Below are 24,149 nucleotides of genomic sequence, written 5' to 3'. Positions count from 1 at the left end.
TTCATTCAAAACCTAATACTCAAAGTATCACAAATTTCTACTCAAATAAATTGCCAGAAGAATTCCAACTGCAAGTTCTTTTCTTGAGGACAGCTGGGGCCTGGGGCACCAATGCATCATGTCTCACACTATAGTCTATAAAACACATTGCTACCGTCAATAAGAAAATTTGAAATTACAAAAGATCGTTTCACAATAACTATACATCACACATTCTTATATCTGTATCTCATTGCGCAGCCAATGTAAACCAGCAAATTCACAAAGCTGATCCCTGCAATCAACCAAAAGAACCGGTCAAGGTGACCTTCATTCAGGTTATCTGGGATCCATCCAGGATCTCCTCCTTGAGTTGTAAGGTATGACACCAAGGTCAATATCATTGAGCTTAAATAGCTTCCCAGTGAGACTGTAACGAGTGCAAATGCAGCACATAAACTCCTCATGGCATCTGGGGCCTGATCGTAGAAGAACTCAACTTGACCAATAGCAGTGAAAACCTCGGCAGCACCAACAAAGAAGTACTGTGGTATTTGCCAAAGAATGCTCATTGGAACAGCAACGTTCTCATGAATAAGACCTTCAGACCTGGCAATCTCTAAGCGCTTCAACTCAACGAGGGCTGCAGATGCCATTGCAACAATGGAAAGAACTAATCCAATGCCAATCCGCTGTAGCTCAGAGAAACCCTTTTCCCTTCCAGTGAACTTTCTAGCTATAGGTATGAGAACCCGGTCATAAATTGGAATCCAGATCAGGACACTGATTACGTCAAAAGTTGAGAGGGACGCAGGAGGAACATTGAAAGATCCGACCCGCTTGTCAAGAACCATTCCCTGCTCTATGAACAAGGAAGAATTCTGAGCATACACTGCGTTGAATATTATAGTAGTCGCCCAAACTGGGAACATTCTTACTAGGATCTTCAGTTCTTCCACCTGGGTGACTGTGCATACCCTCCATGGGTTTGTAAAAAAGTCAATCTTGGCATCAGCAGATGAGATGATGGCAGCCTTGTCAAGGAACCTATGCAAAAGAGAGCCGAGATTAAATGTTGTAATGGTCATATAACCAAGATAGTAGTTGCTACACAAGTTACCTACAGAACTAAGAGAAATGTGAGTATCACATCCAAAAATCGACGGTCCAGCCTTATCCAGAAATTATATCAGACCAATCACCATCGACACCAGTAGCACTCAATATGCTCCTATTGTATTGTGTGCCCATTACGCACCATGAAATACTGCTATAGGTATAAGTATGGTTGTTCCCATATTCCTGTTGCTGCATTTAGGTATTTATTTTCCGCTAATGTCAAATTCAAACCTTAGTAAAGGTTGTGTCATTCTTCATTGTCTTCACTAGTACTGCAAAGATCTTTTGTTGTTTTATATATAAAATACATTGACAGATGGTACTAAAATAAGGCAGCGATGCAATTACTCAAGTTCACATGTGTGCTCCAGCTTCCGGCTTCCCTCTATTGCTGAATTTTGACCATCAACTTCATATAGAAGACAGTTATCATGTGGCACTTCAACATGCCACTTACGGAATGCTGCGACTATGACCTGGCACACTCTCGTAAGTGGGCTCCCACCAGGTTTCTGAAATCTATACATATTTGAGGCTGCAAAGAAGCTAGCAATAGCCAATGCCATAAATACAGTAGGAATGGCAAAGCCAATTCCCCAACCTGAGTTATCTTGTATCCAAACAATAACAGTGCCTGATATGAATGCACCGATGTTTATACAGAAATAGAACCAGTTGAAGAAGGAACCCTGCTTTGCTCTCTCTGTTGGATCACTGTCATCAAATTGATCAGCTCCAAAGGATGAGACACAAGGTTTAATGCCTCCTGTCCCGAGGGCAATCATATATAGACCCAGGAAAAACGTGCCATTCTGAAGTAAGCTTGCTTCTGGACAAACAGATCCTAAACATGCAGGTGGTTGAAGTGCAGGAAGTGATGCTGACAGCGTTAAAACGGCCAGACCCTTCAGTAAAAAGGATGACACACGGTTAAAATATTTTTAAGAACAGTGACCCAACATTTTTCTCCACAGAATTTAATTGTGAGCGATCGAAGATATTGAGATGCATGAATCGATGGTTCATTAAAATGAAACTCTATAGTCTATACAAGACCTCATCTTCATCATATGTATTGAAATGTAAAATTCTTTTGGATTCAAATGTTCAAGTACTCAGGGATACAAAGTAAAATGTCCAACATTGTTCAGAGGAGGCAGAGAAAAATGTGAGTGACTTCATCTTGTACTTACGATGAAATAAATTGATGAGAAAACAGCAATAGTCCAGTACTTTCCCCAATAAGAATCTGCTAAGAGGGCTCCAATGAGGGGAGTCAGATAGCATGTCCCTTGCCAAGTGGTAACATTTCTTGCAGCTTCAAAATTTCCTTGATGAAGCTTTACTTTCAGATAAGTGACCAGGTTTTTTGCAATTCCATAGTATGCCAGACGCTCACAACATTCATTTCCTGTCACAAGACTAGCATCATTGAAACTTTCCTCATTGCTGAATAAATAAATTGTGCAAAATTCCCCAATTTTCTTTTGTACCATTATGACCAATACTCTTTAGGCTATTTAAACAGTTTCTTGCCATATACTAGGATCTGAGAGTTGCTTATTTAAATACGAAGAAGCTGTCATACGATTATAACTAACAGACAGCACCCAAAATAGGTTAAATGTTTCTTTTTCTGGAACCCAAAATAGGTTAAATGTTCAATCGTTCATCAAAAAATATATCGAGGATGTGCTTACTAATGAAAATAGCTCCTTACTACAAGTATTATTTTGAGGGGAGGGGAACAAGTATTATTTGTTATGAGGCATTAATGAGATTCTTCAGTAAACAGTAGTATGCCAAACTTCAAAGGAGATACATCTATTATACCCAGGATGAAGAAGCATGCTCGCCAACTGCCTGTGGTGAGCTTTGATGCAGGATGCCCTTTGATGTCAATAGATCCATCACCTGTGTGATGACTTGCATCCTGCTAAGAAAAAGCAGCACTCAGACTCAGCCTTAAGCACTTAACGACACTAAAACAACACCATCACACCAAGTTGCATCCCTGAAATTTTCCTAAGATGTATAAATACAAGGGTTATGCAGCAATTTCGTACGAAATTACTGTGAGAATCCTGAACTCCAAACGAGGCCTAGAGATTAAAACTACGCACTGGAAAGGTTATTGTGGGCGAGTCAAAATCTCCACATGTTCCGGGCAGTTGCCCATAGTGAACCTCGAGCGCTAAAACCTGCTGTTGCGGTTGTGGTTTCACTGATTGAATGGAGCCGGAGCTCGCTGTCTCGCTCCCATTTTTCTAAGAAACAAAAGTCAAACCTTCCACATCACTGAAGCAAGCACTCAGGAGATAGCGTCCAATCCTCATCTTGCAGTCTCCGATTTCAATTTGGACCGGAGGATTTAGCGCACTTTTCTATTTCAAGAAAAAAGAATAGCATAATTGCCAGCTACATAGAAGGCAAAATTAAACTCTGCGAGCTAGAACAAACCAGGATAATCCGTACAATGGAATTTCAGAAGAAGGAGAATAGGAAAAAAAAAAAAAGATTTACCAGGGAAGGAAGGAGGGGCTCACGGTCCCCATCGTCCTGTACCAGTAATCTCCGCTCTTCCGCTGCGTCCATGGAGGAGGGTCTCCGTCACGGAGGCCGAATCAGCAAGAACAAATCAAGAAACTGGGTAGGCGCGGACAGTATTTCGTTGGGTTGGTGAGTGCCTGACGTGTGTGTGTTTTGCAGTCAGGTCCCATAATTCCTCTTTTATTTATTTATCACAATAATGGGCGTACAACTCAGCTTCACTGTAAACGACAAAAGAAAATCAGCGTCGCTACCGAAAATTTGATGCTTGGTTCAAGCCGCCGATTTTAGAATCGTCCCCATTCTGCCTTCTAGATCTCCAAAAAAAATGGAAGATCTCTACGGGGCCAAAGGTCCACAGGCTACAGCCCACCAGAACGACGGCCCACGCAGAAGACGCACGACGCGACGGATGGGATCAAGAGATATATCCGTCGGGTGATCCCCCGATGATTTGAGTGTTGTGGGTGATCCCTAAAAATAGTTGCTTAATTTGGCCATGAATTTTATGGGAAACAATTCAATTCTGTAATCAACAAACAACCCAATCATTTACGAGCCACGAAAACGTACAAATTAAAATCCAGAAGCAAGCCTTTCTACTACGAAGAAGCAACAACAACATTATTTGCACTTGTATCTGACGGCACAGCAGACGAACACCGCGAAGTTAAGCCCGCTGAGCGCGGCGACGAGCCAGAAGAACCGGTCCAGGTGGCCCTCATCAAGATCATCCGGTATCCACCCTGGCTCCCGGCCGCCCTTCGTCGTGACGGCGGACACCACGGTGACGAGCAGCGAGCTGAGGTAGCTCCCGAGCGAGACGGTGAGCAGCCCCAGCGCGGCGCAGAGGCTCCTCATGGACTCCGGCGCCTCGTTGTAGAAGAACTCCGACTGCCCCACGCACGCGAACACCACGCTCGCCCCCACCAGCAGGTACTGCGGCACCTGCCACAGGATGCACATCTTCTTCTCGCCTTCGTCGCCCGCGGCCGCGGCCGCCATGGTTTGCAGGCGGAAGGTCTCGACCAAGGCGGCTGCAGCCATGACCAGGACGGAGAGGAACAGGCCGGCCCCGAACCGCTGGAGCTCCGAGAGCCCGCGGTCGTTGCCCGTCAGCCGCCGCGCCGCCGGGACGAGCACCCTATCGTAGACGGGAACGAAGAGGATGACGCTCACGGCGTCGAAGGAGGCCAGCGACGCCGGCGGGATGGAGAAGCTTCTGCCGGGGATGGTGACCGTTGTGTTCATCATCCTCCCTTGCTCCAGGAACGTCGAGGAGAACTGCGCCAGCACGGCGAAGTACACGATCCCCGTGGCCCAGATCGGGAGCATCCCGATCACGGCCTTGAGCTCCTCCACTTGCGTCACGGTGCAGAGCCTCCATGGATCGGAAGAACAGAGCTCTTCCGTCGAAGCGATCACCGCAGCCTTGTCCAGGGCACTGGGCACGAAAAATTAAAGCTTTCCATCAGCCACAGAAAATTAATGACCGAGAATTTGAGATTGCTACCTTGCTAATTAATTACCTGAGCACGGGTGTGTGCTGCAGTTTCTTGGTGCCATCCGCCATGGACGCGCCCTCAGGCAGCTCGTAGAGAAGAGAAGCGTCCTTTGGCAGGCTCGCGTTCCGTTTCCGGACAGCCGCGACGAGGACCTGGGAGACTCTCACCAGGGGGCTCCCCAGAGGCTTCTGCACTCTGTACGAACCGGAGCCCAGCAGGAAGCTCGCCATGGCAAGCGCGATGAACAGGGTCGGGATCCAGAGGCCCACGACCCACCCCAAGTTATCCTGCATCCACACGACGACGGTGCCGGAGGCGAAGCTGCCGATGTAGATGGAGAAGAAGAACCAGTTGAAGAAGGAGCTCTTCTTCAGCCGCTCCGACGGGACGCTGTCGTCGAACTGGTCAGCGCCGAAGGAGGAGACGCAGGGCTTGATGCCGCCGGCTCCGATGGCCATCATGTACAGGCCGAGGAAGAACACGGCGGACTGGGACGATGACGAGCCCTCCTGCCGGCAGTCGAGCCCGGTGCACGCCGGGAACGATGCTGAAATCGACATTGCAGCCATCCCCTTGTGTGGCAAAAAAAAACACAAATTGTTTGAACAATCTGGTTAGTGAAAACTATGAATACTCAAGACAATTTTCTCGAAGATTTGGTGAGAATAGGATTCTGTGCTTACAGCTAGGTAAACTGCGAAGAAAGCCAGCGTGGTCAGGTATCTTCCCAGGTAGGAATCTGCCACGACAGCTCCGACGAGGGGTGCGATGTAGCAAGTCCCCTGCCAATTCGTGTAGTTCCTTGCCGCGGAGACATTGCTCTCCTGCAGCACCGTCTTGAGGAAAGTGACCAGGTTGAACTGGATCCCGTAGTAGGCTAGCTCCTCAAAGCATTCAGTCACTGCAGTGCAACTGAGGGATTCAGAAGTACAGTAGTATAAATTCCAAGTGAAATGGCAAGTACAAAGAAAACATTCATGGAAGAAATCATGCATCCGTGGAAATGAAGCACCCTTGGCATTTTTTCCTGCTGCCAAATCTCTTCATGAAAGTTTGATAGTTTCTTTTCCGTTTTACCTAGGATGAAAGTGCATGCTTTCCAACTGCCAGTACGGTGCTTCGTTCCAGGAGTTGGAGTTCCTTCAATGTCAACAATCCTGTCGCCTCTGTGTACTGCTAGATCCTGTTTATAAGACAAGACAAACCTAAATATTTTTGATAAAAAAGGAGCCAAGGAATAGAACCGGTATTTGAATAGCAGGCACAAATATGTGCCAGACAAGGTTATGAGAAAAAACAGCATTGCACCAGGCATGTAGCCCAGCATTTTGCAGATCTCACACGTCAATGTGCCGGTCATGCATATAGAATGTGCTAATCTGCATTCTCCGACAGATAAATGAACAGAAACATGCATGTTTACAAATAATCGCGACGTAGAAGCACATAAAAAAGGGAAAACGAGAGACAAATCAAGCAACAATAGATTTCAGTATAGATGAACTAGCAGAGACTCACCTCAAGAAGTGGTTCTTCCAAGTTCAATTTTTCCTTGAGAGATGCCATGATGACCCAAGCTAGTCCCAGCCTAACTAGCTACAGCTAAAGACCTGGCAACCAACGGCAGGCCTTAGGGTTGGACACGAAGGCATGGCACCTTATACTTGCAGATCTCACGTAGAATGTCAAAATTCCTCAGTAAAGTATCCACTACTCCTAAAAAAGCATTCATAGCTACTGTGTTCGCTGTGGAAGTATGGAAACCCCAATAAAATATACAACCGGAGTAAAAGGTGTCATTCAATTCCATCGATCTATCTAAAGTGTCAATTTGATTCTCACTTTTATAAAGTTCCTACCACGTGCCTTCATAATCATACAACAGTTTTACGTATCAAACACTACTGCGTGGTTTCAATATCCTAGCGTCTAAGAAGAACTTGCGTCTAAGAAAACACCACTGATCTCCCCGTGAAATAAAATAAAATAAAATAAAAAGTTACGCTTAAAAATATGCAAATCCATGCAGTGAGTTCCTCGTTGGTATCTCTGTGCTAGTGTGCTGGCTTAAATATAAACTTATTGGCAATTCTAGGTTAATAACTTTGCACAAAGGCAGGACGAAAGTGTAAGTGGTACGTGTCCGCCCCAGGGTGGGTTTAACTTTTTTGGACTGCAGGGTGGTATAGATGGCATTGTAATATCTTTTACGGTTTTGTTATAGAAAAATCGACTAATTTTTAGTTAGAAATATGTCGATGTGTTGACCGCTAGATTTTAATCCAACAACATTGTGTGGGAAGTGAAAAACTGAGAATGACGTCCACATCTTAATCCAATGGCTCTAGTGCATGACGTTTCTTTTTAAAAAAATCAATCAAGTGAGAAAGAGCCGCGTCCTATCCATTGCATGCATGAAGCGGAGTATAGGACTCACGAGGGTGGGCAATCGGTTTAACCAAACCGATGGGTTCGGTTCTCCCGGTTTCTAAAAAAATCGGTTCTAAAAAAATCAAAACTGATCGGTCATTTGCAAAACTGCTAACCATTTCGGTGGACCGGAACTTCGGTTCGGTCTTCGGTTTAGGCCGAATCGATCGATAAATTAGAGAATCGAAGAAAAGAAAACGCAATTCTGAAATCGATTTGCAACAGATTCTACAAACATCAGGTGTACCGATCAGCGTCTTATAATTTCCAATCACTGGCCCGGTTGAAAAGGTGAATCTCCAATCTCAAAGGGAAGAAGGTGCCAGCAACTGAAGGGGAGGCGGAAAGACCGGAGGGGAGAGTTATGCGCCAGCTACATGCTGCTGCTGCCCGTCGTGGTGGAGAAAAGGAGAGGCAACGGCGGCTAGGGTTAGGCCTTGGTGGGGAATCGGGAGAAGGAGAGAAGGAGCCGCTGGGCACTTCGTGCTGGAGTGCTGGAGAACGAAGACCGAATGGGGTGCTACGGGAGTTAGGCTTAGAGGTATTGGGCCGTAGGCTGGGCTAGTGCTTTGAGATACTGGATGTGGGCTGGGCTATTATGTAGATGTTGGGCCATTAATGCATTTAAGGGTTTTATTATCGGTTCGTTCAGTTACACGAGGCACCAGACCGAATTTTCGGTTCCTAAGAAGAGATGACCGAATCGGTGACCGATTTTTTTACGGTTTCGGTTTATTCGGCTCGGATATGGTTTATTTGGTTCCGTCATCGGCTAAAATGCCCATCCTCACTGCGGAGGGTGGTGGAGGCCAAAATAGGCTGCAACCCCCTTCCAAGTTGCAATTTTCTTTTTACTATGTATGTTTAATGTGCATCAGCAGAGTTTATGTATGATGTATCGATGGCACGATTGTTTACAGTCGGACATAGATATTCCATCAGTGGCGTATTCAGCCAAATGTGCCAGGGTGCTCCAACAATGTCTTTTTTTAATAAATTTATTTATATATATTGTTATTCTTTTTTGCTTTGGCAACCCAAAGTATAGACCCCCTGTCCATCCTGTAGATACGCTAGTGTTCTATCTACTTCATAGCTAATGTGCACAAGAATCTACCTCCACGCCTAGGGCGCCTAGCTCCCTTCAATCAGCAATGTGCTGCCCAGCCCTCTTTAATTAGCGAGCTGCACAACCGGCCACAGAACAAGACAAAATCACATTAACCAACAGAACGTGTTACGACATATAATTTAATGATTCTTGTCTCACTTTCTTTTAACTTTTAGTTAATTACACAGAAATAATAGTTAAATATTTTATATAATTCTCCTATAATTTAGAAAACCTCTCAAATGTGCCCTAATGACTAATATAGTATGTCTATGCATGTTAATGTTTAGATAATATATGTGGATTTTTTTTTCTCATTCCCCTCTTTTCTAAGCAATGTCAATTACCATGTGAAACGATAAAACTGAACATCTAAGATTGTATGAATCCAATTAAAATTTGATGAGGTACTCTGCAAATTCAAATATTTTATAAAAAATATTGCATAGCGTTGTTTGATATGAAATTAGCCTCTCCTTGGCTTTTCGTCATGCTCTGCCATGTTAACTTATTTGCATTACAACACACCAAATATGTACTCCCTCCTTTACTTTTGTAGGGCGTATATTTTTTTTGCACGAATATTAACGCTAAGCCAGCCGGTAGCAAGCGCTGCTCTCCGCATGCAACTGCCGCACATGTTGACCGAGTAATCGCGCGGGCGGGTGGGGGGGCCGGTGCGCGCTATTTAGGAAAAAGGCAGAAAAAATTATAAGCCCAATAAAAAACGGAGAGAATATTACAGTGTGCCATCAATATCTTGCACTAGCACATGAATGTGCTTATCGAGAACAACACATACTTAATTAAGCATCTACCAGAACCTAAGAGAGTGCATCTAACATCAGCAATCAGCAATGCTCCACTAACTTTTCTGTTCATCCTAAATAATTAAGATATAGCATGTTTAATTTAGTGCCCATTGGTGCAACTTCTCCACCTCATCATCAACGACGATGAGAAAGTGTGTTTTTTTATTAATTATCAGTTCCTTGCAGAAGCGTTTGAAGATAATTGATCCATAATTTAATTATTTTTGGATTCATGGGAGAATCCATCCCAAATCACAACATGGGCACCGCCAGTATCATCATATCCCTGCATCTAATGGAGTATTTGGGAGAATCTTTTGCAATTTAATCCCTTTCGTCTCTGGGATGATTCTTTGATTAATTGGAATCCAAACTAATCAATTCGGCCCATGCAGATTTTGCATCGTGGCAATAGTAAAGGTCTTTTATGAAGCGATTTATCTGTTATTATCAAAATAACTAGCATGGTGGCTATTGCAAATTCGTGGGCTTTGTCAAGAATAGTCCGAGAAATAATACTATGACTACAAAAATATTTATATTATGCAATCAGGAATAATATGGTTCTGTAGCCACCATAAATATTATGTTAAAATAAAACACCACATGAAACATCTTTAACCATCTTTAGTGAGTACATAATTGCCATATCCAAAATTACCATATTTGTTGTTTAGATCAATCAATAGAACTAAAGTTTATATCATAATCTAGAAAAAAAATTATGTGATGCTAGATCAACAGTGAGGTTAAAATTAGATCATCAATCGTTGATGTAAGATCAATGTAGAGTCATTAGAAACAAATATGTTGTTTGTCAACATGTAAGGAGGACTTCGGATGGCGAACATAAAGTTAAAAACGCACTACATTATATGCATATTTGCTCCGGTGCTAGTAGAACCATTATTTGAAGTTCTAGATGATCTTTGAATGGAGAACTTTTTTTTGTCCACAGTGAAGCAAACAAAAATGTGTTCTCGTTTGACAGGCGGGCCAACTAAACAGTGACAATTGCCATATTACCTTGTCCAGATATTTCTACCTTTCATTTGCTCCCTCTATTCTAAAAAACTCCCATCTTTTTCCTAAATAGCCTCGGGAAACTCTGTTTCAACATATATATTTGCCTACCGAGAGAATCAACAGTGCAGTTATTTTTGTTTCGTTCCCCAATTTATCTAGCCACTCAATTTGCTTGAGGCTGGAATTGCGCGATATAATGATTAGTTTGTACATGAGACCACAGCTCATTTTGGGAACCGCCCGAACGAGTATTAATTTGTACTGATCTACCAAAATGTTCAAGTGTGGTACGAGTAATGGCAACAAATTAATTATAAAAGAATGGACATACGCCATAAAAAAAGTTCATAAGAAAGCATAGCATTGCCCGATACTTTTCTGCTCGTGAAACCTGGAGAAATCAGATTTAGGATAGACCACACATCAAATATGCACGATTGGCAAGCAACCATCATTTTTACCTTGTCTACTATACCCATGGATTGATCCATAGAGTTCTTGATCCGGATATTTGTTTTGACGCCTGATGCTTGCTGGTCGTACATGCACGAAATCAGCCGCCTCGCCTGCCCGTCCACGACCGTCAACCGTCGGCCGGCGTTTTGATGCACTGGCGAGTGCTGCTACAACTGCATGGGCATGGCCTGCAATAGCATTTGGACGGGCGCATGCAGGGAGGAATGGGAAAGGATGAGCGCAATATGTTAGGAGGAGTCTTTAACTTATAGTAGTTCTGGCAATGGTACATCTTCTTCCACGCATTAAAAAATTACTCCCTCCATCAGGCGCGCACGTATTCCTAAATCATTGGTTTGATTAATTAAATATGTATTTCTCTTAACAAAAACCACCATCAGTTTCATTGTCGAAAGAACTTTTTAATGATATAATTTTTTTAATTATTTAATTCACATTTTGTTAGTTAAATTGACAATTTAGAAATGCGTGCGTGTCTCATATTATGGGATGGAGGGAGTAGGGTTTAATGCTAACTTTGAAGTTTAAAAAATTATGGCTCCTCAAACTAATACAGTTAGCACATTTCTTACGTGTGTACAATTAGCACACTCCTTACATGTATACAGTTAACATCAGGTTTTCTGAAAATTAGGGCCCAATAAAGAGGAAAAATAGTCCAGAAGAAGAAAGGCACATTTTTTATGTAAAAAGTATTTACTACAATCTCTTTACTTATATAGTTGGTAGTGACACGGTACTTACTCTTCCATACACATTTAGAAAATAGGATCCCATTAAAGAAGGGAAAAAGTCCAAGAGAAGAATGTCAGGTTCCTTACGTGAAAAACATTTGAAAAATAAAAATGATACAACGCGTCCACTTAGCTAGTACTACTTTTAAAGGTACTGGTAGGTAGGTAAGTTTTCCCAATTCCAAAGGCAATGTTGTTGACATGATCTAATGAGCAATGTTATTTTCAATCTCTTAAATTGAAGGTTGAATGCTTTGCCTTTTTATGAGATTTTTCTAGTATATCTATCATGTTTCTTAATATTATTTTGCACACCAATTTGGACAAAAATATCCATTCGCTCATTCCTGCATCCCCCCCCCCCCCCCTTTTTCCCCCCTATGTTTTAGTAATCATGTGAATCAAAAAGTCCCTGTAGTAAACAAAAAAACACTAACGTTAAGCGATTTTTGTCGGACAATAATAACTCATGTATTAAATTTTTTTTCCTAAATTTGTGTGGCTAGTGAATAATCAAAAAAACAGTAACTTCTGCAAAGAAAAAAAACATAAAAAAAATCTTTTGTTTTCAATCGTAGTAATTGGATCATTTGAAGTTTTTCTTTTCAAGGACTGCATGTATATATATCAGAAGGTAGATTGAAGGTCCGTTGTTGCAGCAAGCCTGCAACCAAATCAGAGACCATTATCCTTTATAATAAAAAATAAAAATCAGAGACCATGATCATGTTGCTATACCGATAAAATACATCGATCACACTAGATGGGCAGTCGACGGAGGAAGATGGAGTATAATGATTATCTGTATGAGCATTTGGATGCATAACATTGCAAATAGTGTAAAATGCATATGCAATTGTACTATTGTTGGCGAAGTGTCAAGTAAGTCCCAAACGTTTTTTTTTCTCTCCAAACGATCTTTCGATCGTATACCGGAACAAACAGAAGGCCTGGGTCCAGCATGGACCCCCCCCCCCCCCGCCCCCACCCACACATACACACCACCACCACCATCATAGAAAGCTACACCGCCACTCTCCACCCCTCCGCCCCCATCATCTTCCTCTTCTCTCCTCTCATGTCTGTCCTCCTCCTCCACCACCATGTATAGGAGCTTGCACGCTAACTCGTCCGCAAGGAAAACAGGCAAGAAGAAGGGAGAAGAGTACCAACTGACCCCGCCACAAGCAACATTATGAGGGGTCATGAATGATGAGAGGGGCCGCACTACTACAAAAATGGTTATCAGTAACGGTCGAAAAAGCATATTAGTAACGGGCGAGCTGCCCATCACTAACTTCCTGTCACTGATATGCATCAGTGACGGGCGGCCTGCCCGTTGGTGATGCGTAACTCATTAGTGGCGGGCACCAAATACAACCGACACTGATATAGGTTTTGGAAAAATAAAAAAATAATAGAAATGGCCCTCCCGGCCCTCACGTTCATCGCTTCTCCATATCACAAATCTAACCAATTAACCAAATGATGCAACAAATCACAACAAATAGGTAAGCATGAACACAGAGCACGGATTGAACAACAATTTTGACAGAAACCCTAGTACAAAAACTAGAACAAAACTCAAATCCTAGCTAGTCCCGGCCATCGGCTCCTCCTCCCTTCTCCCGCCGGAGGAACTCGAGCATGGGCCATGCGCCGCCTCCTCGTCCCTTCTCCCGCTTCCTCATCTCCCGTTCTCCGACAACGTGGCTCTGCAAAAAAGACGAATCTTAGAAGTGAGAGAGAGATTCGGCTAGGAAAGAGAGAGAGACTTTAGAAAGAATTCAGGGAGAGACAGAGAGATGCATACCGGGGGCGGCGGCCTCTTCGGATCCGGCGCAAGGGCAGCGAGGCGAGCAGCTGCCGGCGGGCTTCGGGGCGGGGGCGCGACCGTGCTTGCGGCAGGCGGCGGGGTACAGGCTACGCCTCGCCGGCCCGCTACAGAGAGAGACCTGGGGGAGGTGGAGTGGTGGCGGCGGCGGTAGAGAGGGAGAGGTTGAGGAGATCAGGGGAGATGGAGGTGGTCGGGGGAGACGGAGGGAGAGGAGGGGCCGATGGGGGAAAGAGAAGAGATCGGGGGAGGTGGAGGGGTGGCAGCTGTAGAGAGGGAGGGATGGAGAGAGATACATGTGACCGGGTTAGGGTTAGCTTTTACAGGGAAAGAGGTGGGTTGGGCCTCAGGTTTGGCCCAGAGTAACATCAGTGGCGGGCACAACTGTAACAGTCGTCACTAATGGGTCCAAATATAATTTTTTGTATTTGAAAAATGGAAAATCGGATTTAAAACCACACGTTTGTAAAGATCCTTGGCAGTGTTGTTTGTCATCAGAAGATGCACCTTTGTGGAAAAAAATGAATACATTATCATGAACTGTGGCATATAAATGGTCAAAAATCGACAAAATTTTGGTCATTTGGCTTAAAACCTAAAGTCCAAGTATAGGAAATAACAAGATTGCACTACATATGTCATTTTTCAAATGTTACCATATGATATTATTATTCCACTATGTTAAGCAAAAAAAAAGACTTCATAACAAAGAATCACATTTTTCTGATCTTTCATGAATTAGTTATGATTTCTTTCAATTTTTAAAGGTCTTCAAGGTCATCAGTGGCGGGCCTAGATGTAGAGCCCGCCACTGATGTGTGTGTTTTTTGTGATTTTTGCAATTTTTCATCAGTGACGGGCGTGGTACGTCCGCCACTAACGAGGGTTCATCAGTGACGGGTGTTGTGCGTCCTTCACTGATGAGTTGTCATCAGTGACGGGCATGGTACGCCCGCCACTGATGAGCGGTCATCAGTGACGGGTGGTGTGCGCCCGTCACCGATGAGGGGTCCTGTCACTGATGAGGGGGCATCAGTGACGGGCAAGCACGCGACCGTCACTGATGGTGTGTCATCAGTGACGGTCTTGGTAGGCCCGTCACTGATGACGGTCATCAGTGACGGGCACGAAAGGCCCGTCACTGATGTCTCGTCACATATGCACTGTTTTGTAGTAGTGCCGTCAATGCAATCGATCTCCTTAGCAAGGGATTTTTTGCATAATGTTTATGCATTCAGTCATCCTATGTGGGATCCTGTGTCAGTAGTAAAAACGTCACGTGGGACACTTAGCGTCTCTCGGGTGATTTAGAACCTGCGGCGAACAACTTAAATAAAAATAGGACCCAAATATGCAATTTTGTAATTTTAGGAGTAACTGGACACCTCGTCAATTTTAATAGGACTATGATATAATTTACTCTTGCAACTGCAAATAAAATAATTGCTCCTGCTAGAAGTGGTCGCTAGAGGAATGGAACACGAGGTTTTGATATGATTCATCAACATATAGATTTAATTATTTCTTGGAAACTCTCTAATTATGTACCAAAACATCATAATGAGGTTTTCCTTCTTTGGTGTGTAAATACCTACCGGCAATCATAAAGCATCGATTGGAAAGAATAAGTGCAGTCAAACTTTTTTTATGCGAGTGAACTTTTCTAACATCGACTACTAATATATAAAAATCTATATTGGTCACTTTATTCATCACAAGTAAATAGTTTTATCATTTACATATAACTAATCATATTTGTATGGAAAATAATGGTTAAAATTGTATCACCATAGGCCGTCAAAATGTAAAACAACATGTATGTGGGGAATCAAACCGCAAATGGTAATTCAATTAATGATAGATCGTGTTAACAGGAAATTTTTAGCTCAGGAATAAGAAAGATGCATGTACTTGTGTCCAGATAAAGTGATCGAAAGTGGTTTGTTTTTGAAATAGAGAAAGCAACTTTTTTTTTACCAGTAAATAGAGAAAGCAACTTAGGGGACCGTAGTGCTACCCCACCGCTGTTTCGATAGATAGCTGTAACGGCTGTGTCCAGATCTGAGCACTAGCAGCACGCCGATCCTAGTCATTTTTCCACAATACTCAGTTGATCTTGTGTACTTTCCAAGATCCCAAGATCGAGATCAGCAACTGGAATGGTCGATATAACAGGTTTCCTGGTTCCAGCTCGCAGGATTACAATTTGTAATCCGTTAGTTCAAGCAACTCGAGTGCACAATAATGCTTCCCCGCCATTACATATTTGTGATCAGGACAGAGATCCTAGATACTTGAGGTGAGCAACTGAAAGTCTGAAATGATTAAGACAACATGTGTGTTAGTGCAAGCCAACTACGTGCTTCCACGTGGTTCCATGCTTCATTAAGAAAAGGAAATACAGTAAAATGTTCCCACCGTCCAAGTTGATATAAAAAAGTTTTATCCAACCATCACAGAGGAAGGAAGAAGTACTGGTCAAAAAAAAAAAAAGAGGAAGGAAGAAGTTGTGGCACGCCTCTCTTCTAAAGGTCATAAGAAAAGGAGATGGTACTCACCATAAGCTGGAACTTTTAGTACGGAGTAGCTAATAGTGAGATGACACCCTAATTGTAATCTTTTGTACATTCCAGCTTTGCTACATTCAAAAAAGCATCACAGACGATGCAACTGAACAGTACAGAAGGGACTGTACATTGCAGCTGGTTGATGAAAGGAATCTACATGCAGCTTTCTGTACAATAAACAGTAGCGAAGGGAAGCCAAGATATTAAAGTACAGAGGCTTTCTTGCACTTGTATCGCTGTGCAAAATAAATGAAAGCAAGACAGTTCAGAGAGCTGAGGCCAGCTACGAGCCAGAAGAAGCGGTCAAGATGGCCTTCGTTCAGGTTATCAGGGATCCACCCCATCTGTTCCCCTCGCGTCGTGAAATATGACACTAGGGTCAGTATGAACGAGCTAAGATAGCTTCCAAGAGACACGGTGAGCAGGGCAAAAGCCGAGCACAGGCTCCTCATGGAATCAGGAGACTGGTTGTAGAAGAACTCAGCTTGTCCGATGGACGTGAACACCTCGCCAATGCCGACCAGCAGGTACTGAGGAGCTTGCCAAAGAATGCTCATGGGAATAGGCACATTCTGATGGATCAGACCCTCAGTTCTCGCGTTCTCCAGGCGCTTGACCTCGACCAATGCTGCAACTATCACCGCGATGGTCGACACGAACAGACCGATCCCTATGCGTTGAAGCTCTGAGAATCCCCTCTCCTTACCGGTCAATCTCCTGGCAACCGGCACGATGAGTCTCTCGTAGATAGGGATCCCAACAACCACGCTGATCGTGTCCAAGGAGGAGAGAGTAGCTGGCGGGATTTTAAAAGATCCAACTTGGTTGTTGAGGACCATTCCTTGCTCTATGAACATCGATGAATTCTGCGCATACACGGTGAAGAACATGATGCCTGTTGCCCAGATTGGAAACATCCTGATCAGTATTTTTAGCTCTTCAATCTGTGTGACAGTACAAAGCCTCCAAGGATTATGACAACCGCCATGTTCACTCAACAAAATGACTGCAGATTTATCAAGGAAACTGCAAAGGAAAGATAATGCATCACGTCAGGGGATATGCAAGTCTTTCTTTGCAGAGTACTCACATCTCGTGTAAGGTTTACCTCTGTCATGGTTCTCTAAAAACGTTGCTGTGTCCAGGAAGTCCCAAGATACAAGCTTGCAGGCATGTCAAGCCAGATAAAAAAGTAACATACTTAGCAAATCTATGCCAACTTTGTTACATTTTAATACTTATTATCTTTTATTTTCTTGAACTTCAAAAGATATGTTTTTAATCTAAAAATAGCAATCTGAACTACACTATCGGGATGTTTTTTCCACATTAATTTGGTATAAGTAATAACATCTTGTGCAGCAAATGATTGTCAGGAATAGCCAAGAAAAGTACCTGAATTCACTACTGTGCTCCAGCTTGCCACTCCCTTCAATAGCCGACATCTTACCATGGCACTCATAGAGAAGAGAACTATCAACTGGCAAATCAACATTTTGCTTGCGAATGGCCGCAACAACTACTTGACATGCTCTTGTAAGCGGGCTTCCTCCAGGTACCTGAAATCTATATATCTCTGAACCGAGAACAAAGCTTCCGATAGCTAAGGCAATGAAGAAAGTAGGGATTCCAAATCCAATACTATATCCACAATTTTCTTGTACCCAAATGAGAACAGTGCCAGAGATCAATGAACCAATACTTATGCAGAAATAAAACCAATTGAAGAAAGCGCCTTTCTTTGTTCTCTCGACTGGATCAGTATCATCAAATTGATCAGCACCGAAGGATGAAACACATGGCTTGATACCTCCAGCCCCTAAAGCTATCATGTATAGTCCAATAAAGTATATAAGATACTGTTGTAGGTTTGCTTGTGGACAAAATGACCCAATACATTGAGGGGGCTGGAGAGAAGGAACTGATGCCGAAAGTGTCAATGCTGCCATCCCCTTCAATTCAAATGCACATCAAGGAGTCATTAGCACAATATATCAGCAGGTACAAGCATGTAGGCGGACATGAGATTCACAACTAGGACAAATAGGCTAGTTATATATCATGTTGGGAAATATATCTGAACTCACTACTATACATATGATCATAATCTTAGTCCTGAGATAAGTCATATATGCTCCCTAACCTCTCATCCATGAAGAAATACCAATGCAAATAGCACCATGTCTAGGCACTTGATTCATTAACATGTACAAACCATGAAACGTTAATACACAACTCATTCAAGTGAACCAATGAAAAAGGGACAAATATCTGGACTATGTCTGGGAGGTGGATTACGGGGTTAAGTAGACCAGTTAATCGCTTATTCTGACGGGTGCATGAGCTGTTTGTTGGTCTATATGGAATTGTCGGAGTGATCTTGCTTTAACAAAAAAATTGGAGGTTATCCATCTAACGCCACATTGGATTGGATCTGTACTTGGTCCCTAATGCAGCATGTGGACCTGCAGGATTCTATGGACAACGGGTGAAATTGTTTGGAGATGATTGCACTGGACTTGTTCAAGCTATTTGAGTGTTGTGCTAATAACAGGCTTTGTGGTACATGAGCTGCTGGCCACTCTTGGCTTGTATATCTGAATGATGAACACTTCTTTTGTAAGGCATTTTTAATAAAATTGCGGCTGTGTGCATCGAAAGATGCAGAGGCCGGGGGATGCCCTCCTTGAGAAAAAAAATTGATCTCTCTATGAGTATGAATTTCTTAAGGTGCATTTTTGTATTTGGTTAGTTGCAACTTACAAGAAAGTAAATAGTTGAGAAAACTGCAATAGTCCTGTACTTTCCCCAGTATGAATCTGCTAAGGTTGCTCCAATAAGTGGTGTGAGGTAACAAGTTCCTTGCCAAGTTGTGAAGTTTCTAGCTGCGGAGACATTGCCTTGATGTAGTCTTGTTGAAAGGTAAGTGACCAAACTCTTTGAGATCCCATAGTAGGCCAAACGTTCACACACTTCAGTTCCTATCATGTAAGAAATAAATAAATATCAATTGAATTTAACCTTTGACATAATCATAGAGTACAAAAGCTTATGTTTCTCATGTTTAGGGCATAAAATAGTTCCGTGTTAACATAGAGTCTTCAGCTGACATATGCTGAAATAGACTTTAAACTGAAAAGGGTTCCAATTCAATGAATCGCAAGCATAAATTTTGCAGATCAAATCTGAATATGTTTTTGTAAAGATATTCTCACGAGGATATGAACAATCTAAATGGTTTCATCCCTAACAAAGAAAAAACAATAGTCACATTGTTCCTCGATGGGGAGCTCTAGATGAACTGTTACCAAGAATTAATGAGCATGCTCTCCAATTGCCTGTATTATGCTTTAAAATAGGGTGACCTCTGAAATGAACCGAGCCATCGCCTGTGTATTCATCCAAATTCTGTGAGGAGAGAAAGTTATTAATGATTGATATGCAAATCATTTTTTTTCCGAGAAAACACAAAGCTTGCGTCTCGATGCATTGATAGAAAGAAAGTATTTACAAGCCCAAGAACAGGCCAACACAACCAATCACTCAAAACAAGAACACGACCAACGACCGCTAAACTATCATTACAACCAACGCCATTAAACAACCACAGGCCTAAATGCCAAAAACACAAAAGTACAGGATAGCGAAGGCGCCGCGGCCCGCCAGCCTCGCAGAACTCGAAGATAAGCCCGTGAGGCGTCTCGTCAACTGCAGAAGCCTCGGGGCGCCGATCGTCGCGCTCATCCCGAACATTGCGCCGCCATATCTCACCGCTCCCCTGTTGGTCATAACAAACGTCCAGCTTCGTCGGTCGATACCTGTCGAGTGCACCCATGCGACCAAGATGCCGTAGCATGGGATCCTCCGCTAACCACTAACCGTGCCGTCCAAGGTAGCGCACTTGCCCGATGCCAGTGTGACCAAGGCCTGCTTGCTGGAGCCAAGGCATATTCCGCGGAAACAAACTCCAGCCAAGTGTTATCCTCCAAGAACAACGCCTCCAACAAGGGAGTGACGTCAACAACGCCACCGTCATCCGATTTGGCTAGCCAAATCTGGCTTTTCACCCGAAGGATTGGACCACAGGGGATGGAGGTTGGTCGAGGCTCCTCGACGACGCCACCAAGGAGGGAACGACGCCCTAGAGTGTCGCCGTCGTTGGCACCAAAGAAGCTCAGGCTAGGTTTTCGCCCGGAGCACCACGACAAAACAAAAGTACCCGCGGCAACCCGTACAACAACAAAGTCTAAGCAACGCCGACAACCCACAAGTGCAAGAACCTAGATGGCCCACCGTCTGACCATCAAAGGCCACCACATGTCGCGCAACAAGGCGCACGCACTGGCCACAATCCCAACTCCGGAAGGAGTTGGCACATGGCCCAAATGGCCTGTGCACAAGCCAACCCAGACCCGCGGCAGGAACGCCCAGATTTGCAGTTACCAGTGCACACGACAACACCCCAAGCTAGAGCTCGGCGAAGTGCCAGCTGCAAGGCACGGGGTGCCGTCGGATGGGCGCAGAGGAGCGCGCCGCACAACCTGCAGCGACGCCGACGACCACATCAGGCCACACACCAACACCCGCTTCCCTCCGGGCACCGGCCAACCACGTGTGGCCAGCCAAGCCGGCCAACACGCACCAAGCACGCCTCCTGAGCCATCTCCCGAGACCCCCCGTAACCTCCAACCAGACCCTCGAAAGCACGGCCTGCCGCCCAGCAACAGCAGTGATGCACGTCGGAGCACCCTGCCGGCGCTGGGTGCACTGTCCAACCGACAGCGCGGCACCAGCAGCAGCGGCGCTCGCAGGACCAAGAAAATGCCAAACCTGGACGCCACTAGTCAGAGCCCTCCCGCCGGAGTCGCGGCCACACCGCCACAGACCGGGCTGCTGTCGCTGAAATCAGGCTGCCGCGCGAGGACTGCGCGCCAGCACCTCCGCGAGCTGGACCCAGGCCGCCGCGCAGCTGGCCCCCGTGCCCGCGCCGCCACCGGTCGGAGCCCTCCCGCCGGAGTCGTGGCTGCACCGCCACAGACCGGGCCGCTGCCGCCAGACAGGTCGCTGCGCGAGGACCGCGCGCTAGCACCTCCTCGAGCCGGACCCAGGCCGCCACGTATCTGGCCCCCGTCACCGGAAACATGCCGCCGCGCGTGGGAGAAGAGGGGAGAGAAGAGGCGTGAGAGGAGGAGATGGGATGACAGCGGCTGGAAGGCCCTGCCGCCGCCGCGGGCCGGCCGGCGGCCGCCGACGGCAGCGGCAGGGAGAGGGATGGGCGGAGGAGGGGGTGGTTGGGGGTGGCGGCGGGGTATCGCCCCGTGAGTCGCAGGAGCGGCTCGCGGGGCGCTAGGGTTCGCTGCTCCTTTTGTGATATGCAAATCATTTGACAAGTGGGAGCTTTCTATATCATCATCGAAGTCAGGGAAAAAAGAAGTATGCAAAACTGTTGAACAAAACAAAAAGAACATAAATTGGCAAATTGCCTCACTGAATATTTGAAATTAATAGTTGACTCCATAGATGAACAATCTAGAACTTGTTTAAAAGTAGAGATCGGTAAAGGCTTGCGAATGTGCAATAACCAACCAGAATTTTGAAGGGCATCTGCGACCGACCTTGATGATCTAACAGCCGGGGGAATCGAATATTGTATAGGTCGGGGCAATCTCTTCAATAGAAGTGCTATCAATCCATTTGTGCTCCCAGAAAAAGGAGTTTTTCCCATCACCAATCTGAACCTTGACATGGGCATTAAAAATATACTGCCCGTTCAGTGCAAACATAAGGGAGGGGCAAATGACCCCGGTTTTTCAGATGCAACTCGACAATGCCACATCCAACATAACCTGCCAGTGGTGATGATGCGGAGATCCAAAATGCCCAAACCAGCACAGCTTACCGGTCTACAAACCGACGACGAATTAACGAGATTATCACCACTATAGTCTAAGAACACTAATAATAACAGAATATACTTTCTGTGAGTGTAAGTTAGTACGGAGTCATTACACGTTTGAACTATGGATGCATATAACTACAAATATTACATATCTATTTTCATTATGTGGTACCTCAAATATCTCACTGACAAATACCTTGATGGTACCCTTTCGCGGATAACTTGATCCGAAAAGACAGTATCCAGAATATAACTAAAGCATTCCATCATTAACATTCAGTCAAACATGTGTGTAATAAATTCCACTCCATGTGTTTCAATCAAACCATGGAAGAACTTAGGTCAAATTAACCATCAGACCTCTCAAGTATTAAAACAACTCAGCAAAGTTCATGCCAACAAGCAAACCTAGTTTCAGGGCAAACCGATTTATTCACTTTTTAAATCCTCGACTACAGGTCAACCGACCTACAATCCTCAGAATAGAGTGTGTGTTCCATGGGACTTTTATGGTACCTCCAATTCGCTATGAGCCGTCTACTGATGTGGATCCAACGATCTATACTAATTCATACTGGTGGTCAAAACCTGAGCAGTAAACAAGAGCAGTAGTGCTTTCAAGGTCAAAATCGGAAGAAAAAACTTGCAACAATAGAAGCCCAAGTCAGTACAGATTGAACAGTTGCCGCCAGCTTCCTCGGTGAGACGACGAGACCAACTCTGTTTCCGGTGCTCCGGCGCAGTGCAGAACGCCCCAGGCCCCAGCCGCCCCATTGCCAATTCCCAGTCCAGAAATTTCGCGCTCCTGCTCACCGGCATGAGTACCGGATGCTTCGTCTATAGCGTCCCCGCGACACTACCCCCCTCGGCACGAAGCTACTGGCGTCGGCAAGTGAATTTAGTGCACGGCCGGGTAGGAGGGATCAAGCAGCGGTCCGGTCAAGCGGTGTAATGCGGTGCAATCCTCTCAGTCAAACGCAGGGGGTTCAAGCGGGCGTGCATGGCGGCGACCCTGACGAGCAGACGAGGGAGAGATCTATGGTGGCAGCCGGGGAGTTGACGGCACAGAACAGGGCGGCGCTGCGTTGTTTCACGATGGGGCCGACGTCTGGAGATGCGATCGGCAATTCTGGGCCACACGGGCCTCATCCGTTCAGGCCTATGAAAAGAAAGTTACACGTAAAAAGTTGCCCTGGTAATCCACTCGAGCAGTCGAGCTTATTCTCAAAAAAAAAAAAGGCAATCCACTCGAGCTTTACTCGAACTCAATAATCCAGGGACTGGGCAATCGATGTATATTCCCTCCTCTTTTTCTAGCGATTGTATTGTGGCCAATTAAAGCGCTGTTACGAATTACAATCGATCAGAATACACAACCGAAACAAGAAACTAGAGGGGATTTAGAGAACCAAAAACCCTAGGGATTCTTTGATTCTTGATGAAACAAACAAAACAAGTAGAACGACCAGAAATTTCATGGATGGAAGATGAGAAGACGGGCGTACTGCGTACCTCCGGGTCCGGCTGCGCCGCGCGCACTAGCAAGATCTGCTGCCCGTCCTCGAGCTCCTCCAGGGACGACGACCCCATGAATGCGGCGTTGGTAGGCTGGTAGCTCTCCGAGGGCCGTTTCCTTCAAAGAAAACTTTGAAGCCTAAATGAATGGAGATTTGTTTGGAATAGTACAAACTAGTGACGGCGAAACAAGCTTATCTGCTGCTATTTTATCCTGCAGAGTGGGTTATTGGTCGCCATCTTATCTCGAACTTGTGTATTGGCAAAACATCCTTGTTTTTTTTCCTGCAGTGCCATTCATGAATTTGTAATGACCCGGTGCTGATCGGCGTCACAAAATACTCATTCCGTTGCTTTTTATAAGATGTTCCGGTTTCCTGAATTCTGGCCACTAGCAGCGCACCGATCCTAATCACTGTTCCACAATATGCTTCCACAATAAATTCAGGAAATCAGTTGATCTCGGACGATTATAATTTGTAATGCGTCAAGTCAAGCACTCGAGCGCACTAAAATGCTTACCCACCATTACAGGTTTGTAATCGGGAAAGAGATCCTAGATACTTGGGGTGAGCAACTGAATGTCCGACA

At 44.7% G+C, this 24,149-nt stretch overlaps 3 protein-coding genes across 9 annotated transcripts; all 3 read right to left on the bottom strand.

The window, feature by feature from the left end:
• Positions 1–19: 19 nt before the first annotated feature.
• LOC100834046 (protein NRT1/ PTR FAMILY 8.3) lies at positions 20–3,824 on the bottom strand. 3 transcript variants are annotated; one of them, XM_010230617.3, is made up of 6 exons: positions 3,622–3,800; positions 3,386–3,482; positions 2,932–3,031; positions 2,292–2,509; positions 1,447–2,003; positions 20–1,026 (listed from the first exon to the last, which is right to left on the bottom strand). In XM_010230617.3, the coding sequence occupies exons 2-6, from the start codon at positions 3,392–3,394 to the stop codon at positions 207–209; spliced, it is 1,704 nt and encodes a 567-aa protein (XP_010228919.1). In that variant the 5' UTR covers positions 3,395–3,482; positions 3,622–3,800; the 3' UTR covers positions 20–206. The 3 variants fall into 3 exon arrangements, with proteins under 3 accessions (XP_010228919.1, XP_010228917.1, XP_003558415.1); XM_010230615.3 differs by lacking the exon at positions 3,386–3,482 and having other exon boundaries at positions 2,932–3,034; positions 3,622–3,824; XM_003558367.4 differs by lacking the exon at positions 3,386–3,482 and having other exon boundaries at positions 3,622–3,824.
• Positions 3,825–4,119: 295 nt separating this feature from the next.
• On the bottom strand, positions 4,120–8,129 carry LOC100833431 (protein NRT1/ PTR FAMILY 8.3). 3 transcript variants are annotated; one of them, XM_010230614.3, is made up of 6 exons: positions 7,831–8,129; positions 6,672–6,763; positions 6,231–6,336; positions 5,837–6,054; positions 5,178–5,725; positions 4,153–5,092 (listed from the first exon to the last, which is right to left on the bottom strand). In XM_010230614.3, exons 2-6 carry the CDS (start codon positions 6,717–6,719, stop codon positions 4,273–4,275), a joined length of 1,740 nt encoding a protein of 579 aa, XP_010228916.1. In that variant the 5' UTR covers positions 6,720–6,763; positions 7,831–8,129; the 3' UTR covers positions 4,153–4,272. The 3 variants fall into 3 exon arrangements, with proteins under 3 accessions (XP_024311248.1, XP_010228916.1, XP_024311245.1); XM_024455480.1 differs by lacking the exon at positions 7,831–8,129 and having other exon boundaries at positions 4,120–5,092; positions 5,837–6,065; positions 6,672–7,821; XM_024455477.1 differs by lacking the exon at positions 7,831–8,129 and having other exon boundaries at positions 6,672–7,818.
• A 7,983-nt stretch (positions 8,130–16,112) lies between these two features.
• Positions 16,113–23,886, bottom strand: LOC100828861 (protein NRT1/ PTR FAMILY 8.3). Of its 3 annotated transcripts, none has more exons than XM_003561801.4 (5): positions 23,556–23,886; positions 19,453–19,552; positions 18,908–19,125; positions 17,540–18,096; positions 16,113–17,170 (listed from the first exon to the last, which is right to left on the bottom strand). In XM_003561801.4, the coding sequence occupies exons 1-5, from the start codon at positions 23,631–23,633 to the stop codon at positions 16,348–16,350; spliced, it is 1,776 nt and encodes a 591-aa protein (XP_003561849.1). In that variant the 5' UTR covers positions 23,634–23,886; the 3' UTR covers positions 16,113–16,347. The 3 variants fall into 3 exon arrangements, with proteins under 3 accessions (XP_003561849.1, XP_010228915.1, XP_024312586.1); XM_010230613.3 differs by lacking the exon at positions 23,556–23,886 and adding an exon at positions 21,731–22,703; XM_024456818.1 differs by lacking the exon at positions 19,453–19,552 and having other exon boundaries at positions 23,556–23,697.
• Positions 23,887–24,149: the final 263 nt, after the last annotated feature.

This window comes from Brachypodium distachyon, chromosome 1, assembly GCF_000005505.3.
Source record: "Brachypodium distachyon strain Bd21 chromosome 1, Brachypodium_distachyon_v3.0, whole genome shotgun sequence".
Lineage (NCBI taxonomy): Eukaryota > Viridiplantae > Streptophyta > Magnoliopsida > Poales > Poaceae > Brachypodium > Brachypodium distachyon.
This window is presented reverse-complemented; position numbering and strand designations above follow the sequence as displayed.

Bases quoted from the DNA above. Each gene is read 5' to 3' on its own strand.
- LOC100828861 (XM_003561801.4), bottom strand. From the start codon at position 23,633: ATGGGGTCGTCGTCCCTGGAGGAGCTCGAGGACGGGCAGCAGATCTTG. The intron at 19,126-19,452 runs GTAACAGTTCAT...CTTACATGATAG, and splicing joins AGCATGCTCATTAATTCTTG to GAACTGAAGTGTGTGAACGT. The intron at 17,171-17,539 runs GTACTTTTCTTG...TTTCCTTTGCAG, and splicing joins GAGCACAGTAGTGAATTCAG to TTTCCTTGATAAATCTGCAG.
- LOC100834046 (XM_010230615.3), bottom strand. From the start codon at position 3,693: ATGGACGCAGCGGAAGAGCGGAGATTACTGGTACAGGACGATGGGGAC. The intron at 3,035-3,621 runs GTAAATCTTTTT...GCTTTTTCTTAG, and splicing joins AGCCCCTCCTTCCTTCCCTG to CAGGATGCAAGTCATCACAC. The intron at 2,004-2,291 runs GTAAGTACAAGA...TTTTTACTGAAG, and splicing joins TCTCATCAATTTATTTCATC to GGTCTGGCCGTTTTAACGCT.
- LOC100833431 (XM_010230614.3), bottom strand. From the start codon at position 6,719: ATGGCATCTCTCAAGGAAAAATTGAACTTGGAAGAACCACTTCTTGAG. The intron at 6,337-6,671 runs GTGAGTCTCTGC...TCTTATAAACAG, and splicing joins TGGAAGAACCACTTCTTGAG to GATCTAGCAGTACACAGAGG. The intron at 5,726-5,836 runs GTAAGCACAGAA...TTGCCACACAAG, and splicing joins TCTTCGCAGTTTACCTAGCT to GGGATGGCTGCAATGTCGAT.